The sequence below is a fragment of the Apaloderma vittatum genome, unplaced genomic scaffold (genome assembly GCF_000703405.1).
Source record: "Apaloderma vittatum isolate BGI_N311 unplaced genomic scaffold, ASM70340v1 Scaffold45104, whole genome shotgun sequence".
In the NCBI taxonomy this organism is placed as follows: domain Eukaryota; kingdom Metazoa; phylum Chordata; class Aves; order Trogoniformes; family Trogonidae; genus Apaloderma; species Apaloderma vittatum.
This window is the reverse complement of record NW_009715167.1, coordinates 1-17,997: the sequence shown is the minus strand read 5'-3', so window position 1 is coordinate 17,997 and position 17,997 is coordinate 1. Positions and strand designations below refer to the sequence as shown.

Genomic DNA, 17,997 nt, shown 5'->3' with positions numbered 1-17,997 from the left:
CCCGGTGCGCGGGTTTCCGCGGCGGTCGGGGCGCGGCGCGGATCCCCCAGGCGGGAGCGCGGGGACGAGTTCTCTCCGGTAGCTGTTCACGTCAGGTTAGTTTTATTACAAAGCTTTGTTTCAAATTCAAGACAGAAAAGCTGATAAGACGCCACTTCAGAACGCATGAGATGAGGGGAAGTGAAGCTGGTTTCATCCCCAGAGCAAGTCGTTTTCTCTCCTCTCGCAGGCAGCTGCCGTGGAGGTGACGGTGTCACAGACTGTGCAGCATAAACCGGTACCGCAGTTCAGTCCCAAATCGGAATTTGTGCTATAGAAACACACAGGTTAAACTGGACGGGGTTTTTGTTTTGGCGAACCTAGTGTCTGGAGCACCAATAGAGGAAGAAGTAAGATTGAAAAGCTTTATTTATGTACATTTTCTATGAACAATGTCTGATGCTGTTCATCAGCAGCCTCCAAAGGCTGTAAAATACAGCATTCGAAGGCTTAAGATAGCTCGATTTCTTTTTCAATACGTACGACATATATTTTGCTCTAAGACTATTCACTTCCAGACTGAAGAAAAGTGAAATATGAATCTTCATTGTAGCGATACTACCGGGCTGTGCTTCATTAGCTCCTGTGCCACCTCTGCAAGGCAGCAGAACCGGCTGAGGTTTTCCTGTAACAAATGAAGCTCCCACTGAAGTCAGATACTTAGAAAAACTGGACACAGGAAATGTGAATAATGATATTCAGAGATATAATAAGGGCATGAACAATTTACATCTTTATGGTTTAGAACAAACTGACATGAGAAGGAGAAAATTTGTGTGATGTATTTTCAGAGTTACCACCGGGAGGGATTTGATCTTTGTCACTTTCCTCTGAAACAGGTAGGGGCAGGACTAAATGAATACTTATGCTGAGTTATAGGACAGTTACGATGTGTCTGGTGCATAGTAGCATTAGAATTTGTTAAGAAAGTCCTGGCATGCAACTCTGGAGCATGAACTGTATTTGAGGAAGCTTAGATACTGTTTCGGAGTAAGTTACCTTTGAAAAGTCTTCTTACTGAAGACATATGGTATGGTTGCTTGGAAATGATTTTGTACTGCTGACAAAGATCAAAGATTTTGCACTTTCAAGAGCTCAAATGACAGAGCACAGTAAACTGTGGGCACTGTCTATCCAGTTTTGGTACCCATAACCTCACTTGTGATGTGATCATTTAAAAAGGGCTACTCAAGCTCGTCAGTGGAAGTTGTAGTTATTAACTAGCTATTATCTATAAGCAACAGAGAAGAATTCTTACCACTTTGACAGGGAAAGAACAGCTGTATTTTTGGTCCCTTAATGAGTTTAAAAAGACTCTCGGTTACTGATGCAGAGAAAATTGCAAATGCACCTCACAACAGCAGAAAACAACAAAAGAGACTATATCTCTGCACTCTGTTAAAGGCACTAGTAGATTCATTACATGTTGATTTCCAACTTAATTTTTAACAATACCTTAGAGAACTAAACCAGTATTATTCTATTCCTGATATGCAGTGCAAGTATCCCATATACCTAAATAGCAGTAAACCCTGGAGTATAAGCAGTAACTGTGCTCAGAAACACAAATGTACTGTTCAGAGGAGCAAAAAGCCCAACAAAACAACCCACAAACCCACACTTCAGCAGAAAGTTAGGTTGTTCAAGTCTGAATTTATAGAAGGTTTCTTTTTACCACTCTTCCCTGTTTTCATAAGGCACTTAGATGTTTTTGTGCTTCTAGGAGATAGGGGGACTAGGGAAGCAACAGAAGTTTCTGCCAGCTGCCTTTTTATTCAGTGCATCTCAAAAGCAGGAGTGGGCATCTTCCAACTTCAGAAACAGTAAACAAATAAAGAAGTAAACTCTGGTCCTATCGTTACGTTCTGGTGCTACAAATTTGAGGAATTAAAACCGATTAAACGTAGATGTGTTTAAAATAAATAAAATATGAGGGAAAGTGTATCAGAAGGAAATAGATTTATTTGCAATACATTTCTGTCCCTGTAGGGCAATAATCTTGTAACCTGAACCCCTGGCTTCCCTATTGTGTTATTTTTACTGTTTTTCCTGGAAAGCTGTCTTGCTCTGAATGGCAAAAATTACACTATGCACAGGTTTCTTCTTTCCATTAGTATTAGCCTGGGAAAAAATATTCCAGTTGTATACTACTCCATTATCCATTTAGAGCAGACCCAGCTATAGGATAGTCTCAAGTGTACCTGGGATCCAGAAAATTGTTTTGGCTCTGTCAGTTGTCTGCTGTGAGAAACTTCCTTTCTTAGTTTCAGTTTGGGACCCTCATGGATTTGCTGCCAGTGTCATTCTCCCAGTTGAGCCTTTCCTAGGAGCAGACAGCAGGTTGGGGCCCAGTTTCCTCATCTGATGCTTGCAGAATAAGGTCTCAGGCCCTTCTTTTACACGGCTAATCAGCTGTGAAGGGAGCGATGCAAGCCCAACTCTTTGGCCTAAGATGTGATATCTCGCTGTCAGCTGGGTACCTAAAGCTAGACTGGGAAACCACGCAGCTGGCAGGGCCTGCTGCATGTCCAGCATTTAGTGCGCAGCTCTCTCAGTGTCACAGTTTGTGGCTGAACAATTTGAAAAGAGAAATCTATGTAAAAGGGAGCAAGACGTGTTGAGAGGGGGTTGGACTAGATGACCTTTAAAGGTCCCTTCCAGCCCAATGCATTCTATGATTAAATTGGATACATGGAACAGCAACTCGTATTTCCAGCCCTGAAGTAACAGAAAAGTGATGGGAGATTGAGCTGCTTGGAGAAATGAAAGATAACTATCATGAGGGATGTATATCCCACACAAACATGTGCACTGGAACGCCTGCATTTTCTGAAAACCCATTTCTTTCCCCGTGACTTATAAATGCCAAGTTCTGTTAGACATCATGTATGATTTCAATGAGATATGTAGTTTAGCTGAGCTTTTCGCCATCATGCATGGAATACCTGCATCAGAAATCTGAACTAGTGATCATCAGAGAGACAGAGCTGCTATGTGGATATTGTTAATAAGAAGCTGTTCTCTGAAATGGTGAATTATCTCAAGTAAGCAAAAAACTAAGGGATTCTGAGCCTTTGATGTAATTTATATTCCCCTTCTAGGGACAACTTTTCTCCCTTCCAGGCTGTTTTAAAAGGAAGATTCTCTTATGAATAAATATGACAAATAGAAAATTAAAAATATAGAAACTATGTAAACACAAGCCCTGAGGTATTTCAAGCACAGTATAATTTTTATACCTGACATGCAATCTAAAGGTGCCAGTAAGAAAATTTACTTTATGGCTCTGTAAAAATATCCCATCTTTCTTTCCTGCCTTACACCCACAAGGAAGGGTGAGGTTGAGGTAAGAGACCCACGGAAGCTGTGATAGTCACAGAAGCAGAAACAGAGGATATTAAAGTGCTATGTGTCTTTCCCTGACCATTTTCAATCTTCTGTTGGCTTCCACAGGCCAGGTAGATTCTACAGAGCATCTGACAAAGCTGCTGCTTTTCTGGATATAGGCTCCACTCCTGCACCAACATATATACCATGCAGAGTCTTGCAGCATAAAGGGACTTCTGAATCAATATTTTGGTGGCCCCTTTAACTCCTGGATTAGTTTTTTTGTGTGTGTGTCTCTGGCTAGCTTGGGAAGCTTAGGCACACTTTGCACTGCAATTGCTCCCAAATGACTGCATTATCTTGTCAGCTTCTCACCTCTTTCCCCCTCTTTAGCCTAGACCTCCTCGGGCATATTTCTACCCCCAGAGCTTTCTGCATTTTCATGAAGGGTCCAGTCCTAAAAGCACCAACCCAATCCAGTCTCTGTGTGACAGTCAAGTCAATGGGTTTATTTACTTGAATAAAAGTTTGCTGGAGCAGGCCATTAGGCTTTTTTTTTTTCTTTTAACTAAAGTCCAATTTTATTAGTTCTACTCTGCTTGGGCTTTGGAAAGAACAGTTACAAAATCGATTATAGTTCTTACTTTTTTAAATGGCATTTGTTCCCCTGCTAATTCTTGGCAACAGGGGTCAGTGTAAAAAGATTTGAAGCGTTGTATACTCATGGGTGTGTGTACACTCTTGCAGATTCTGGAACGCACACACAACTTAATTCCATTTGCGCATACTTACCAAAACAAGGTACTGCACATAAAGGTACCTGCTCATGTCTGTATGTAAGGAGAGATACACGTGTGTTTACACATGACTATAGATGTGCAAACTCTTAACTGCACATATACAAACATTAAAATCAAATTAGTCTTAGATGCACCTTTGCTGTTTTCATTAAAAAGGACATTATAAAACCTTTTTTTGTTCACTTCAGTTTTACCGTAAAACAATTCCCCGGCTCACCTAATGGGATATTTTCCTCTCAGTATGTTAAAACACTAATTAAAATGCGTTACAATTATTACATTATGTAGAAGAGCACTTCTTGTAAAGTTTAGTCGGGAACATAGTTGTGTCTCCTGGAACACAGTTGTGCAGTGACAGTTTTAGATCATGTCTCTTGTGTTACGGATCACACAGCACAGAACCATGCTGAATATCATGCCAAAGATCTAGAAGAGAAGGGATGGGATTTAGGGATTCACTTACAAAACAGTTATAAAATAATCTGCATGTCAGAACAGTCTGAAGGTTCGTGTGCAGAGTAGCAAATGACTGCTTCAGTCTACAACCCCATCAGATAATTAATATAAAAGAGATTTCACTGATATTCAAAGCCAAGATTATATCTCCTCACGCTAGTTTCTTTGTTCCAATTGCTAAGGGGCAGCAAAACAACCCCAAACATTGATGTTAATAACCTAGATTTCACTGACATCAGTAACTGTGACTATTGTTATTACACCTTGCATTCACCAAAAGTTTTTTCAGAATGTTTCTACATGGAATATTGTATATACACTTGAGTAAGTGCAGAGAATGACTCCAGAGGAACTGGTGCTAAGCACTGCAGTTTTACAGAGAAAGCTAAGCGCTTAACCATTACTATTCAATAGCAAGACTATGCATTAAATATAAAACCATTCCTGTTGGAGAACTCGTTAACCAGGGGGAATGTTAAAAGCAGAGAATAGTGGGTGTTGCCTGAGTCTTCAGAAATTTCTTTTTTTTTGCTGCAGGTTGATTGTCCAAAGCAGTTAAGAGCTATCACCTGGGGCTTCATTGCTAATGACAGGAGATGAGTAGTACTATCAGGCAGTTAAACCACTGAGTTCATATCCCCTCCCCACACACCTCCCTGAGGAAGGAGACAGCTGGTCAGTCACACTCCATGACCAGAAAAATGTACAGACATGGCTCTGCTGCTGAGTGGGTTCTAATTTCATAACTTCTGCTGTATCTGAGGTGGGAAGCCATAGAAGAGATGTTCATATTTCTGGTGTGTCCTTGTTGAGCAATGAGGTTTTTGGAACTCTGTCCCATCCCTGTTGCTTTACTGTATTTTTGAGTACACCCATCATACAAATCACAGGATTGTTTAGTCCACTTTACTCACACCACAGTTTCTATTGAGTACGTCAACCCTTCATCTGCTTTAAAATGTCCACATAAGTCCATGAACCTCTGGCTCTTCAGAGCAGCTAAAGGTGTGTTTCTTTACTAATATTCTGGCTCCTTACACTGCTTCAGACTGCTGCTGGTTTCTGAGTCTGAAGGAAGTCCTTGCACACGTGTGTTGGAAAATGCTTTCTGTTCAAGCCTCTGTTTGACATAGACTGCCCAGTCCTGCCAGAGCCTTGCAGCAGGGTGACATCTATTGGTCACAGCTCTGTCAGGAGCGAGCAGACCTTGGAAATAAAATACACATTGGTGGGAGAAGGTGGACTGTAAGGATGGCTATCAGTCAATGCTCTGATGATACAGTTTGATGAAACAGCTACCTGTAACTAGGTGTGATGCGCTCAGGAAAGAAATGCTGTTCTGAAAACTCTGCAGTTTAAATCCTGTTCCTTTAACAAAATATACACTGATCGTGGGATCCGTGACCTAGAAAATCTGTTTATAAACTATCCTTCACATTGAACCAATGCTACAGTGAGCATTTGAGAGAGAGAGAGAGTATAAAAATATATTGTATAGAAATATTATATATTATATACAATGGGTAGGTGCTCCCTATTCCTTATGAAATCTAAGGAGTGGATACTCAAAGTACATAAACCATCAGTCTGCGGTTGTTTTGGCATAGATGAAATGCTGCTACAGCCTTTTGCTTTTCACTTTGGTTCATGTGTGCTCTGCTTTCCTACTATTACAACAAAGGAAGACCACCATTAAATACTTTGGACCCCATCCAAGGACACACAATGAACTGGTAAAAAGAAGTCACGGAAGTCCACTCGTGCTGATGTAGGCAATTTCCAGAGAGAGGACACACTGAAACTCTGGGATCTCACCAGTTGCTGCAAAACCCCTTCCACAAAGCTTTAAGGTAAGGGAAAGGTCCTAGGCTTAAATATAGATTTGAGAGGACAGAACATGGGTTTACTCACTGTGATGCCGGCAATTGCAATTCCAGCAATTCCAACTAGATGCAGACTAGTATCAATTACATTCTGGATTTCAAGCAGACAGTTCTATTAAAAACAAAATAAAAGGATTTTTACCTCTAGAAAAATCTATTCCAACCAACTCTGTCAGCTGTTCTCACTAAACAAGAGATAAACATGAAAAAGATTACTGTACACGCCGTCCTAATTTTTGCATCTATGCCTTGTGTTTTGTTGGACAATTTTCACAGCATATTCCCTTTTCTAGCGAGACATCTGTATGTCTTGCCCATAAAGGCCAACAACACATACAAATCATTTTCTTATAATCATTTTTTCTTAAATTTAAAATCCTTTATATGATGGGCCACGCTAAATGAGGAAACTCGGCCCTTGAGATTGACATTGTACTCACAAGCAAATTCCACAAAAGACAGAAATAACAGTATCTTCTTAAGAAAATTTCTAGTCAGGTGTCTCCATGCAGGATGAAAGGCAGCCTTCACAGGGCTTTTCATTTAGGACTCCTGCTATGTCCTTCCACTTTTCAGATGATGTAATGTTGTGGGATGCTACAGGCAGGCTTCAGAAATGAGGGCTGGGCATGTTCAACACGACCACCAACCTACTTCTGCCTCCGCTCTGCTCCATTTCATATGAAATTTCATGCTGCAATTTGCAAGGCAAAAAGCAAGTTCTTCCTTTCTTTTACTTACAGAATCATAGAATGTGTTGGGCTGGAAGGGACCTTTAAAGGTTATCCAGTCCAACCTCCCTGAAGTAAGCAGGGACATCTTTAACTAGATCAGGTTTCTCAGAGCCCCATCAAGCCTGGCCTTGAACATCTCCAGGGATGGGCTTTTCACCACCTCTCTGGGCAACCTGCGCCAGGGTCTCATCACTCTCATAGCAAAGAACTTCTTCCTAATGTCTAATCTACATCTACCCTGCTCTAGTTTACACCCATTGCCCTTGTAAACAGAATGTCTCAAATTTTACTAAAAAATTGATGTGGAAGAGTGATTGGAACAACTAGAACAGAGGTCACTTGCCTTTGGCATCTGGATATTCTCTGGACAGGGTAATCCCATTTGTTGTTCTATATTATCTTTACCACAGCACTGGAGCTAAATGAGAGAGAAATATGAAGAATTAAGGAAGAGGAAACCATAAACTTGTTTCATATTGAAAGTGAGTTACTACTTTCATACTGGAAAGTGAGACAATAACTAAAAAAAAAAAAGAAACAACACAGATCAAGTCATATATTTATTCCCTGTATTAACTGCTACCTCTGGTAGATTTCCAGCTGCTTGGGCCAAACTTCTTAAAAATGTTTTAATTGTCTGAAGCCATACCAAACAGATAAATTTGTATTTATGGCACCTTCTAGAGGAATTTTTATCACAGTATCCCATAACAAAGCAAACAGGTGGATTTTGGAAAAGCAGATCCACTTACAGGGAAACAGAGGTTGATAAAGGTAGAAAGCAGAAAGTTCAAATAGTGCATACAGCATTATGGTCAATGCCCAAAAGCTGCAACAGAGAATGCTAGAATCTGTGTGGGTTTGGAGACAGTAATAAATCAGGGTTACTTTTTTCTGTTTGCTTATCTCCCACTAAATGCTTGGAATTCCTCTTTGGATTAGAAATAACAGCTATGGGAGAAGGACAAAAGGGGCTGAGGTTGTGAAATGTTTATTCTAAAGAACGTGGGAATGCTCTAAGGAGCAGCAAAATATCGGGCTTGATCTCCGTGGGAGGCTGTGTGGATACAGACACAAACTGGATTCAGGAAGTCAGAGGATCTGATTCTGACTCGGGCACTAACCACTGACGTTTTGGGTGTTCTGAATTGAGTCACACACTTTTGGTTCTTTACGTACTCGGTTCAGTCAACTGACAGCATCTGCCACATTGCTGGTCCTGGGACATGGGTCGCAGTTTTTATTTGGACAAATGCAGAGAGATTCAGACCTTTCTATCTCCCTCTGCACTTGTGAGTATTTATTCTTGAGAGTATTTATTCTCTGGCTCCATTTTAAGTAATAGTCAGTAATAGTCTTTCATACCTCAGTAGGAGGTATTCTGAATTTTCAGGGGTAATGTGACAGTAGAGTAGTAGTGCAAGTTATTAAAGTTCAGGAGGACTACTCACAGCCAGGTGGTAGTGATAGATAGTCCTGTTGACCTTCCCCGCTGGGTTTTTCATATAGTCGTCATAAATGTCTTCATAGATTTTCTGGGCTTCCTGTATTGCCTGCAGAAATCAGACTTTCCAAGTGAGTGGCAAGTCAGTCTTACCCCCAGTCCAATGCAGACCTCCAGCTTGTGTCATCGAACTCCAAAGCAGAAAATTATACCTGGTAAACTGAGTACCATGATTGAAAACATCGGAGGTTTTGTGGCCTGATGGCATTCAGAGGGACACTGCATGGGTCTGAATGTTGGAGTAGTTCAGTGCTTGAATTTGTTAGCCTTCTTCCCAAGAAATACCTTCCTATCATATAGTTGTACTTGATGTTCCTTGTGAACGTAAGGTTGAATCACACCTACAGATTTTCTTTAATAGAAGGGGGCAAAACCTGTGATACACAAGCTCTCATTGACTCCAGAGAGCCTTCCTGTGAAAAGTCTCCTGGAAGGTTTTCCTGTGCAAGAGCCAGACTGTAGGTCAGTCGGCACTGGAATCCATAACTGCCTCATTATTACATTAGAAGTTGCTTGCTACTTACCACTTTCTTGCCTATAAAGGCAAATACCCCAGCAGTGATCTCAGCTGCAAATATCACCAACAAGCAAGCAAAGAACTGCAGAGGAAGAAGAGAATCTTATATTAATATACCTTGCATAATTCTGCTTTATGTGGACTGCCTTGATCCTTGCCCAGGCCTCAACAGCCCACAGGGTAACTGAAGAAAAACTGGTAAGCAGGGCCAGCAAGAAAGAAGGGTGTTAAGTCAGATTTCTTGTAATATGGCAAAGATGTGGCTCAGATGGTAATTTCAGAAAAGACAGAGGGCATTTCCAGGAAATACATCACATGAGACAAACAGTGGAAATTCTTCATGTACAGAAGCTCTGCAATAACATGGTGGCTAGAGATGCTATATTAAGCCAGTAAAAGGACATAAGACATTTCAGGTTTTGGATAGTGAAGATCTTTCCACTAATGATGCAAAGGATATGCTTTCGAATGATATTCCTGCACAGCCCAGGCTTTTGAAACCTTTTACTTACTGATCCAAGTAAGAACTGAGACTCCCGCGCTGCTCCACAGCACCCAAAAAATCCAACTGTGGTCATGAGAACCCCTGTTCCCACCAACACATAGAGTCCTGAGAAAAAATCAGAATCAGACAAGAGTTTAAGAAGGTTTCTCTTCCCAAAGTCTGCGACCTATTTTGTCAAAACCACACATTTGTAAGTGACATGGTCTCTGGCCCTCACAAAAGCTGTTAGAGGAAGTGAACAAAACTATGAATTTGCACGCTCTGGCAAAATAACGTGTGGGAAGCACAGCCTGGGGAAGGATATCAGCCCAGCCATAGTCCTGAGCTTGGTCACTACAGAGAATGGAAGCTCATCTACAGTTCAGTGATTTGGAGCATGACATTTTCCTTTTATCACAAGTAGCTGCTTTACTGCCTGCTGAGCAGACATGTTCTAGCACCGTTACGTTTTTCCTCCTCCAACATCCTGATGCAGGTGTCGGAATATGAGATATCAGCAGCTTTTAAAGGCTATTGTTATCACTGCGTTATGATCAGACTTGGAGAATTGTTGCTTGAAAATGTACAGAATCACAGAACCAGACAAATCACATTAGATATTAAAAAAAGGAAAGAATAAAGTGCCTAAGACTTCGAGGTCAAGAACCTTGCAGGCGTGGCCTACAAACAGTATCTCATGATGCATGCTGCCCTCGTCTGAGCTGCAGGATACCCTACCACCACCTTATTTCCGTAGGCAGAATCAGCGGCTCTGCAGCAGCCGGTGACAACACTGCATTTCCTTCATGTTCTGGATATTTACAGTTAAGTGTTATGCAGCTACTGAGTCATTTAGGCTCAGACACCTTAGCCAACCTCTTCCTGGGACTTGAGGCTACTGGCACAAGAAATTATCTGTCGACAAATTTAATGACATAAAAAGCCATGGCAGGTGGGTTTGAACTAGATGATCTTTAAGGTCCCTTCCAACTCAAACCATTCTATGATTCTATGTTAACAGCAAATTGTGGATCATCAGACTAAACACGTTATGAGGATAATGAAGCGATCTGGGCATGAGAATGACTGCAAAGACCAGGCCTGAGACAAGTGCTGAACGTGGGAGATGTCAGTGTAGCCCCATACATGGTTAAAGATCTAGGACCCCAGCTATGTTCAGAACCTGACACGACAAAACCTGTAGAGGTAAGGGGAATAGCATTCATTTCTGCCATCTGTAAAACTGCTAGAAATACATACAGCAGGGATTTTTTTGTATGGGCTTTATCTAGGACAAAAGGAAACCTGAGCACGGAATTTTTCTTTCCACATTTACATGTTTGATCTGTCCTTAAGCAATACATCGGTTCATGTGTGGTGTCAGTTCCCATCAGGCAACAGCTGTATTTGTGCCTTGTCTCTGGGTACCCTGTCAGCCAAAGAATAACAGTGCAGTGCCTGGTAATTCTAGTCATTGTCTTGTGTGAGCAACGTGGAGGACTCGCAGAAACCTGTCATGCTCATCCACTGCTATAAAAAAACCAAGTTTCCTCACCGTCCTGCCATTCTGAGGAGACAGTGGAGCTACAGATGTGCACACTAGAGGGCACAGTGAGCCTTGCTACCAGCTTTGACTATGCAAACTTCTAATGAAAATGCTTAGTATTCTCAATTACCAATTTCAACATTATTTTAGAACCTGATACAAACCTTCAGGGTTCACAGAGATACTGGCATTTACTGTTAGCAGGCCTTGTGTAACCTAGACTAGAAGAAAGCCTGACAAATGATAGTTTGGAAGCATTAAGAGGAAAGTGATCAGTCATCAATTAATAGGAAAATTAATCAATCGGTCCACAAGTGTAGAGCATCTGGCTACTCTGCCACACACATGCAGCCTACCTGGAGAAAGGAAAACTCCTGCCTGCTGCCCATTCATTGACACCTCACTGTATATCCATCCACTCACTGTATATCTATATCTATGTATATCTATATCTACGTCCACTCACTGTATAGCTATCCCAGCTATCATGATCCTTCTCCTTCCCTCCATCCTTCCTGCCCCAGTACCTTTCTTCTGCCAAGGGTTGCTGCAGAGGAATACATTCTGCTAAACAGCAATAAAAGCCATATAATTAATATGGCTTTGTCAGGTCTGTGATGCCAGATATGTGGGATTTGCTGCAGACTGTGGTGGCAGTTAATATTCTGTATTTTCTAGATTTTTAATATTCAGTGTCTTGTGACTTACTGCAACCAAGCATTCTTCAAGCTAATCCTTGTACTTCTATTCACAACATAGCGGTTTTTACCAAGGGAGGGATATAGAATGGTATGTGTGACTCAGGGGAGAAAGGTCAGCCCCTCACAGAAGATGAATTGGAAAAGACAAAAACTCTCAGGTGCAGAACCTCCTGCTCACCTGCCAAACACCAAAACCGCCATTTCCTGAGATCTCCACGGTGACAAATGGAGTGCAATTACAAAGATGTTTTCTGGACCCTTTTCTGTTTGTCACTCCCTACTCCAGTCCCTGTAATTAATTGTCAGGCAACTTAGCAGAGACATTTTGATTAAGAAGACTGGAAAGAAGTCTTCCCATTTCCTTTCGTTGCTTCCAGCTAGCAAAGACAAAACTCTGAGGCTCAAGGGTAGGACCACTTCAGGAATTTGAGTTTGCTTTTGTCTGAGAAGAAGACTTAACATTTCACTTGCATGACTCACAGCTAAACCGCTACCTCAGTCAGAACTTCCCTTTTAAGGCGTGTTACAGGAAGAACTCGCACCACTCACTAAACAAAGCTGAGTTCCATAGCAGAGCCAGCCAAGAGTTTAAAACCACCTTCTTCCATCTTCTGTTCCGGAGAGTTCAGTCCAGACTTTGTCATTTCTCAGCCTGGGACTAGTAGTTGCTGATATTGAGAGAGCTATTTCTAGATGGAAAATAATGATGACAGTTAAAAAAATACCACAAAACTAAAGATGTTTTTACTTATCTACTATATATACATGTGTAATCTTTCACACAGGAAGGAGACACTCAAAGAAGAGCACAAAAAAAATTCAAAGGGACCAGGTTACTTCTCAGCTTGCACTGTGAGGTTGCCTAGCACTCAAATCCAGGTATACTCAGCTGGAAAATGATTTCCAGGAAGGGTATCAAAGCATTAAATTCAGGAACATCTTAGATGGTGTCAGTATATAAGACAGGGAACTAGGATTTCTGTTCCTAGTGGGATATATGCAGCAATGTAGGCATAATCATCTCAAATTCTTAGTAGGAATAAACCTAAACAGAAAAGCAAGACTCTAGAAAGGAAAGAAAAAGAAAAGTCTGACAGTGTATGGCGCCCCTTAGAATCACAGCCTTATCTAGAGACATCATGCACTGATAGTCATTAAGTTAGCCCAGTTTGGATCAGCAAAGCAGACAAATGCAAAAATTTGGTCGTGTTAATGTCATACATTGTTATGCAATAGTACCACATGTCAGAATCAACTAAGCTTCACTAAAGCCTGTTCCTTTCAAAAAAGGAGGATGGAAAGTAAAGCCTCAATCATCTTCTATTCTTAAGCGCTTCCATTGTAAAATAGAAAGCCTTGACGTTGCCTCCAATTTGGCATCTACAGCACAGCAGAGCAACAAAAAGGGCACTTAGTTTATAGTCACAAAATAGAACACATTTGACAGCTAGAAACTCTGACACAAAAAAGTTCACCACAAAGCTCAGCATGGCAAAAAGAAGTGTGCAAGTGAGCTCAGGATAGAGAGAATGCTTCAGTGAATGGGAAATTTTAAGACTGTCTAGCTGCCACTTTTTGTGCCACAGAAGTAAAAAAGTACAATGTAGAAAGAAAGCAAATGGTTGAGGCCTGTGTGAATTTTTTCTTCTTACTTCTTGCCTCTGTTCATTTCCCGTTTCCTAATTTTGTCACTTTGATCTGTGTCTGCTAATGAAGAGGAGAGAGAGTTTGACAACTAACCAGTCTCCGAGCTCGTTGGCAGCACACAGCCCACAGGGGAGGTGACAACAGATGAAGAGAGAGTAGCGAGAACAGGCATTCTGCTGTGGTGTTACGGAGGACCAACACTATACCTGATGGCAGAAACCTGCCACACGTGACTGCCCAAAACTCCGCAGTATTTATTGCACCTGCATGCAGGCCCCACAAAACAAGTCACTCTCGGCTGCTGAATGCAAAGGGATGAAGAGATGCGTTCCAAAGACTTACAAGCCGCGTGCACAATGCAACAGAAAATTGGTAGATCTGAGCAGATGCAGCCAAGACACCAATGACTGTGAGGAGCATTAGAGGAAACACAGGCTCCTATCCTCCACACAAGAGGGTGAAAATGGAAGTGTCATAGGACTGGTGGGTTTTGTGGATAGAGTCTATTCTCCTGACTTTTTTTTTGTAAGGAAATGTCCAGGTTTTGAGGTGGTGATTTCTAAGGGTTTTTTTAGCTGTGCTAAAACACTCCCCTCCTGAAAAATGTACAGATTTTTTTAACCGTAAGTCAAGTGAGGGAACACCTAATAAATTGATTTCCCTTCTGGCTAAAAAGTAGAGAGTATAAGAGGGGTGAAGCCTGTGCTTCAGCGATTGCTTCATTTTGCAAAGAACAGATTTGGAAAGCAGTAAAACAGCAGCTTTTTTATATACTTGATATTTTGATTCATCCCATGGAGCAAATCATTATTTCCTGAAAGGAAACTGTCAAAATGGGGGTACTTGCGGTGAAAATTATAACAGGAGGGAATCCCATTTTCTAGTAGATTCTGCTTTGCAATCACAAGGAGAATTAAAAAGTTACCTGGCAATCTCAGAGCAATTTATGGCTCCAAATAGTGAAGAATGGCAAATGCACAACTCATCAGAGACTGGCATCTGTGTTCCTGGCACAGGGTTCTTCCGTACGGTACTGTTTCCTTTGGGTATGAGCACATGTACCCTACTGGGGCTGCACTTGGAGACAGCAGATACGCAAGTGTGAAGAAGCACCTCAGGAAGGATAAAGGGTATTATGGGTGCCATTTCTGGGTGATTGAAACCTTTGTGATTAGCAGGTTTAGCAGAACACAGACTTTAATCATTTTAGACTAGGTAGAAGGATGGAATTCTAATGCTGCTGTCTGCAATATGTCTTCACGTGTACCAGTAGTGAGAAAAATGAGAAAATGAGAAAAATGAGTGAAAACTGTTCCTTGCTCCTTAGAGCTTTCAAGGTAACATGAAAATTACGCATAATTAATATTAAAGGAAATGTCACCAGTTCTGTACCACTTGGACAGAGTAATGCTGTGTCCTTAGAACCAGGGTCCCTCTGTGCTCCCACTGGAAAGAATCACGTGAGGGGCAGGTGTGTACTACCCATGCTTTAGGAACAGAAAGCAAACATCACAACACAAACCTGGCTGGTAGAGATCTAATTTCAGAGTCTGGAGTAGAGCCCACATCCAGAGTTCGTTTTTTTTTGTTTTATTTTTTGTCTTTGGGGGGGTGGCGGCGTTAAAGCTTAGTGATGGCTTTGAGGTACAAATCCATGTGTAGAGCCTACTGCCAAGAGCAGGCATAGACAAACATGCACACTCTCTCTGTGTCTGGCTTTATTTCACATGGGTTTCTTGTTTACCTGGCTGCTATGATCACTTTCCATTTTAAATAATTCTGCTTTTTTGTTTTTGGGCTGAGTAACACTGAACCAACTGCCAACTGTTCATAGTCCACTGAGAAAACAAGAAGCTCCTTTCTTGGTATGAGGGATCCAGAGGCAGTGATGACAGGAGTCCCAGAACCCAGACATGACTTGAAGACGTTTTCCTGAGGTTGTATATGCATTACAGTCCGGGAGCCAGATGTGCTCCTCCACAGAAGGACTCGGGCCCTCAGTAGGGCACCAAGGAAACTGCAGTGCACGTGCACTACTGGAAAAGATCAGAAACACATGTAGGAGTGGGAAGGAAGAGACCAGGTGGGGACAGCTGTGTGTTGCACGTGGTAGCGAAGTCAGTTTCTGAAATAGGCTTATTACTAGAGATTGCCATTTTTTGTGTTAATAGATTTTTTTGTGTATTTATCTATAAAATATATTTAAGAAACAGGAGAAGATAGGCAGAGTCCTCTGAAAGATGAATTTCTGGAGAATTGGAACACACTTTGGAACACACCCTTAATTTGAGCGTAATGCACAGACAAAATTGCATGTCTTGTGCAAATTCAACAGGTATTTTGTGGTTAATCTTCCTGGAACCACAGAAGCATTACAGATACGAGACAGCTTGTAGGCTTCTGATGCACAAATCCTGATATTTGCTGTAATGTAGCATCCTGGTCTACTGCCTTTCCACAGAATACCAGCACTTGTTACATATCTTCCATGCATCTCACAATCTAAGTAATTATATCCCAAATTCACATAAAACAAAGTATGTCAGCTCCTACCTTCTCGTTAGTCTCCTGTGGTTCTGTCAACATCTGCTTCACCCTATACTTCTCACTGAAGTCAGATATTATCAACATACCTGTATTAGGTGGGCCTGTACTTTTGTGGCTGAATTTTACAGAATCCTGTGGCAAAGGATTCTACAATTTAATGATGTGAATAGTGTGAAAAACTTCCTAATATGGAGGTTGTTCCTAGTGCACAGTATGATACTAAACTTGTCAAACTTCTTAGTACTTTTTCTAGTTTTATTGCATCCTTTTTGACCAGAACCACATAGAGCATTCAAGACACTGAGTGCACTGGCAACTTACAGAATGACAAGAACATTTTTCAGTTGAATTCTAATTTCCTTTCTTAATAGTTCCTAACATTTATATGTCTTTTTGACTGCAGCTGGGCAAAGTACTTCTGTCAAGAGCAAGTGACAGTGGCTCTGAGATCATTTTCCTGTGTGGTTATAGCTAATTTAAAGTCTGTCAGTGTTTATACTGCTTATATTAACTGTTAACCACTTGCATCGCATTGCTTTATTGATTCTGTATTTCATCTGTCTTTTTTAATACTCAGTCACTTGGTATTCTGAAATCCTCTCACAATTCTCTACAATCCTCTCTGGATTAGGACACCCTGAATAATCCTATGTGTACACACACATTTGTCTGCAGATATCAACAACATTTATACACTTCTAATGCTTAAATGTACAGGCTCCAAGACACCCCAAACAGAAAACAGAGTATGGCCACAGTGCATTCGCAGAAGTCTGCAACCTCCACTGTGGCAGAAGTTAGGACTCTGTACACAGCTGTCTTTACCCACCCAAGGCAGATAAGGTAGGTGCTGGAACACAAGCCAACTCAATCAAAACCCTCTGTGTAGCTGCTTTTCAAGTGACACAACCCAAAAAGGAGCTACGGGCTTTTTTGTTGCTGTTTTTCTTCAGCAGACAAAATGGTTTCCTCTTAATGGCTTCGTAGTGGATAGGCCATTGTATTTCCAGCTTTGTGAGAATGAAACAACACAGGATGTTTCCCGTTGAGATACGATGGATTATATTGGTTTGGTTCTTCTCTACAAAGCCACTTTAGAGACTGGCATATAAAGCAGAATTAGCCCTCTTAAAGAGACTATATGTGAAGAATAAAATGTAGCTGAAAAAGCCGGAACATTCCTGGAGTTCAGTGTGCTGCTACAGCAACAGAAAACATCTAGATGTCATTTTACTTTCTGCGGGATCAGTGACAGGTTTATCCCCTCTCACCAAGCTCACTTGCTATAGGTCTATAGGTGGCTGTTTCTGGAAGAGGAGAAGTGTTGAGCCTGTGGTTCTGGGCTCTGGCCTGTGCATGGGCAGTCTGACCAGAATGAGATACAGCTGCTTGACTGCTCACTGAGGTGGGCTCAGGGAGACTCCACGAACTCAGTGAGTGGTGTTGTCAGAGTTCAGCATTCACAGCAACACAACCAGTGTGCAGGCACCAGAGTGACTTGCAGCTGCCTAGAGGAAGAAGACGAGAGCGCATCAAAGGAGGAAATGGCATAACTGTCAGTTCAACTGTTGCTGCTGTGTGGAACTGGCTAGATTTTAGATAGCCACGCACAAAGAGAGTAGGGTGGAAGAAGGGTTTACCCAGGCGGAAAGCTTAATAGGCAAATAGCATAAAGTGCATTACCATGCTTAAGTGATTAAATATTTCAGACACAAAAAAAAGTGCTAGGTTTTATGGTCCAGCATAGAGACTGACTGTTCAACAACTTTCATTTCAAGTAAGGTTTTGTTTGGGTTTTTTTTGTTTTTTTTT

At 41.4% G+C, this 17,997-nt stretch overlaps 1 protein-coding gene across 1 annotated transcript; it reads right to left on the bottom strand.

Annotated features, from left to right (window-relative positions):
- Positions 1-4,526: 4,526 nt before the first annotated feature.
- TSPAN2 (tetraspanin 2) lies at positions 4,527-9,931 on the bottom strand (the record flags this gene model as incomplete). The annotated part of the gene is made up of 6 exons (XM_009868997.1): positions 4,527-4,592; positions 6,534-6,617; positions 7,583-7,657; positions 8,691-8,792; positions 9,268-9,342; positions 9,773-9,931. Coding segments are annotated over 6 exons (561 nt in total), but the record flags the coding sequence as incomplete, so codon positions are not given.
- Positions 9,932-17,997: the final 8,066 nt, after the last annotated feature.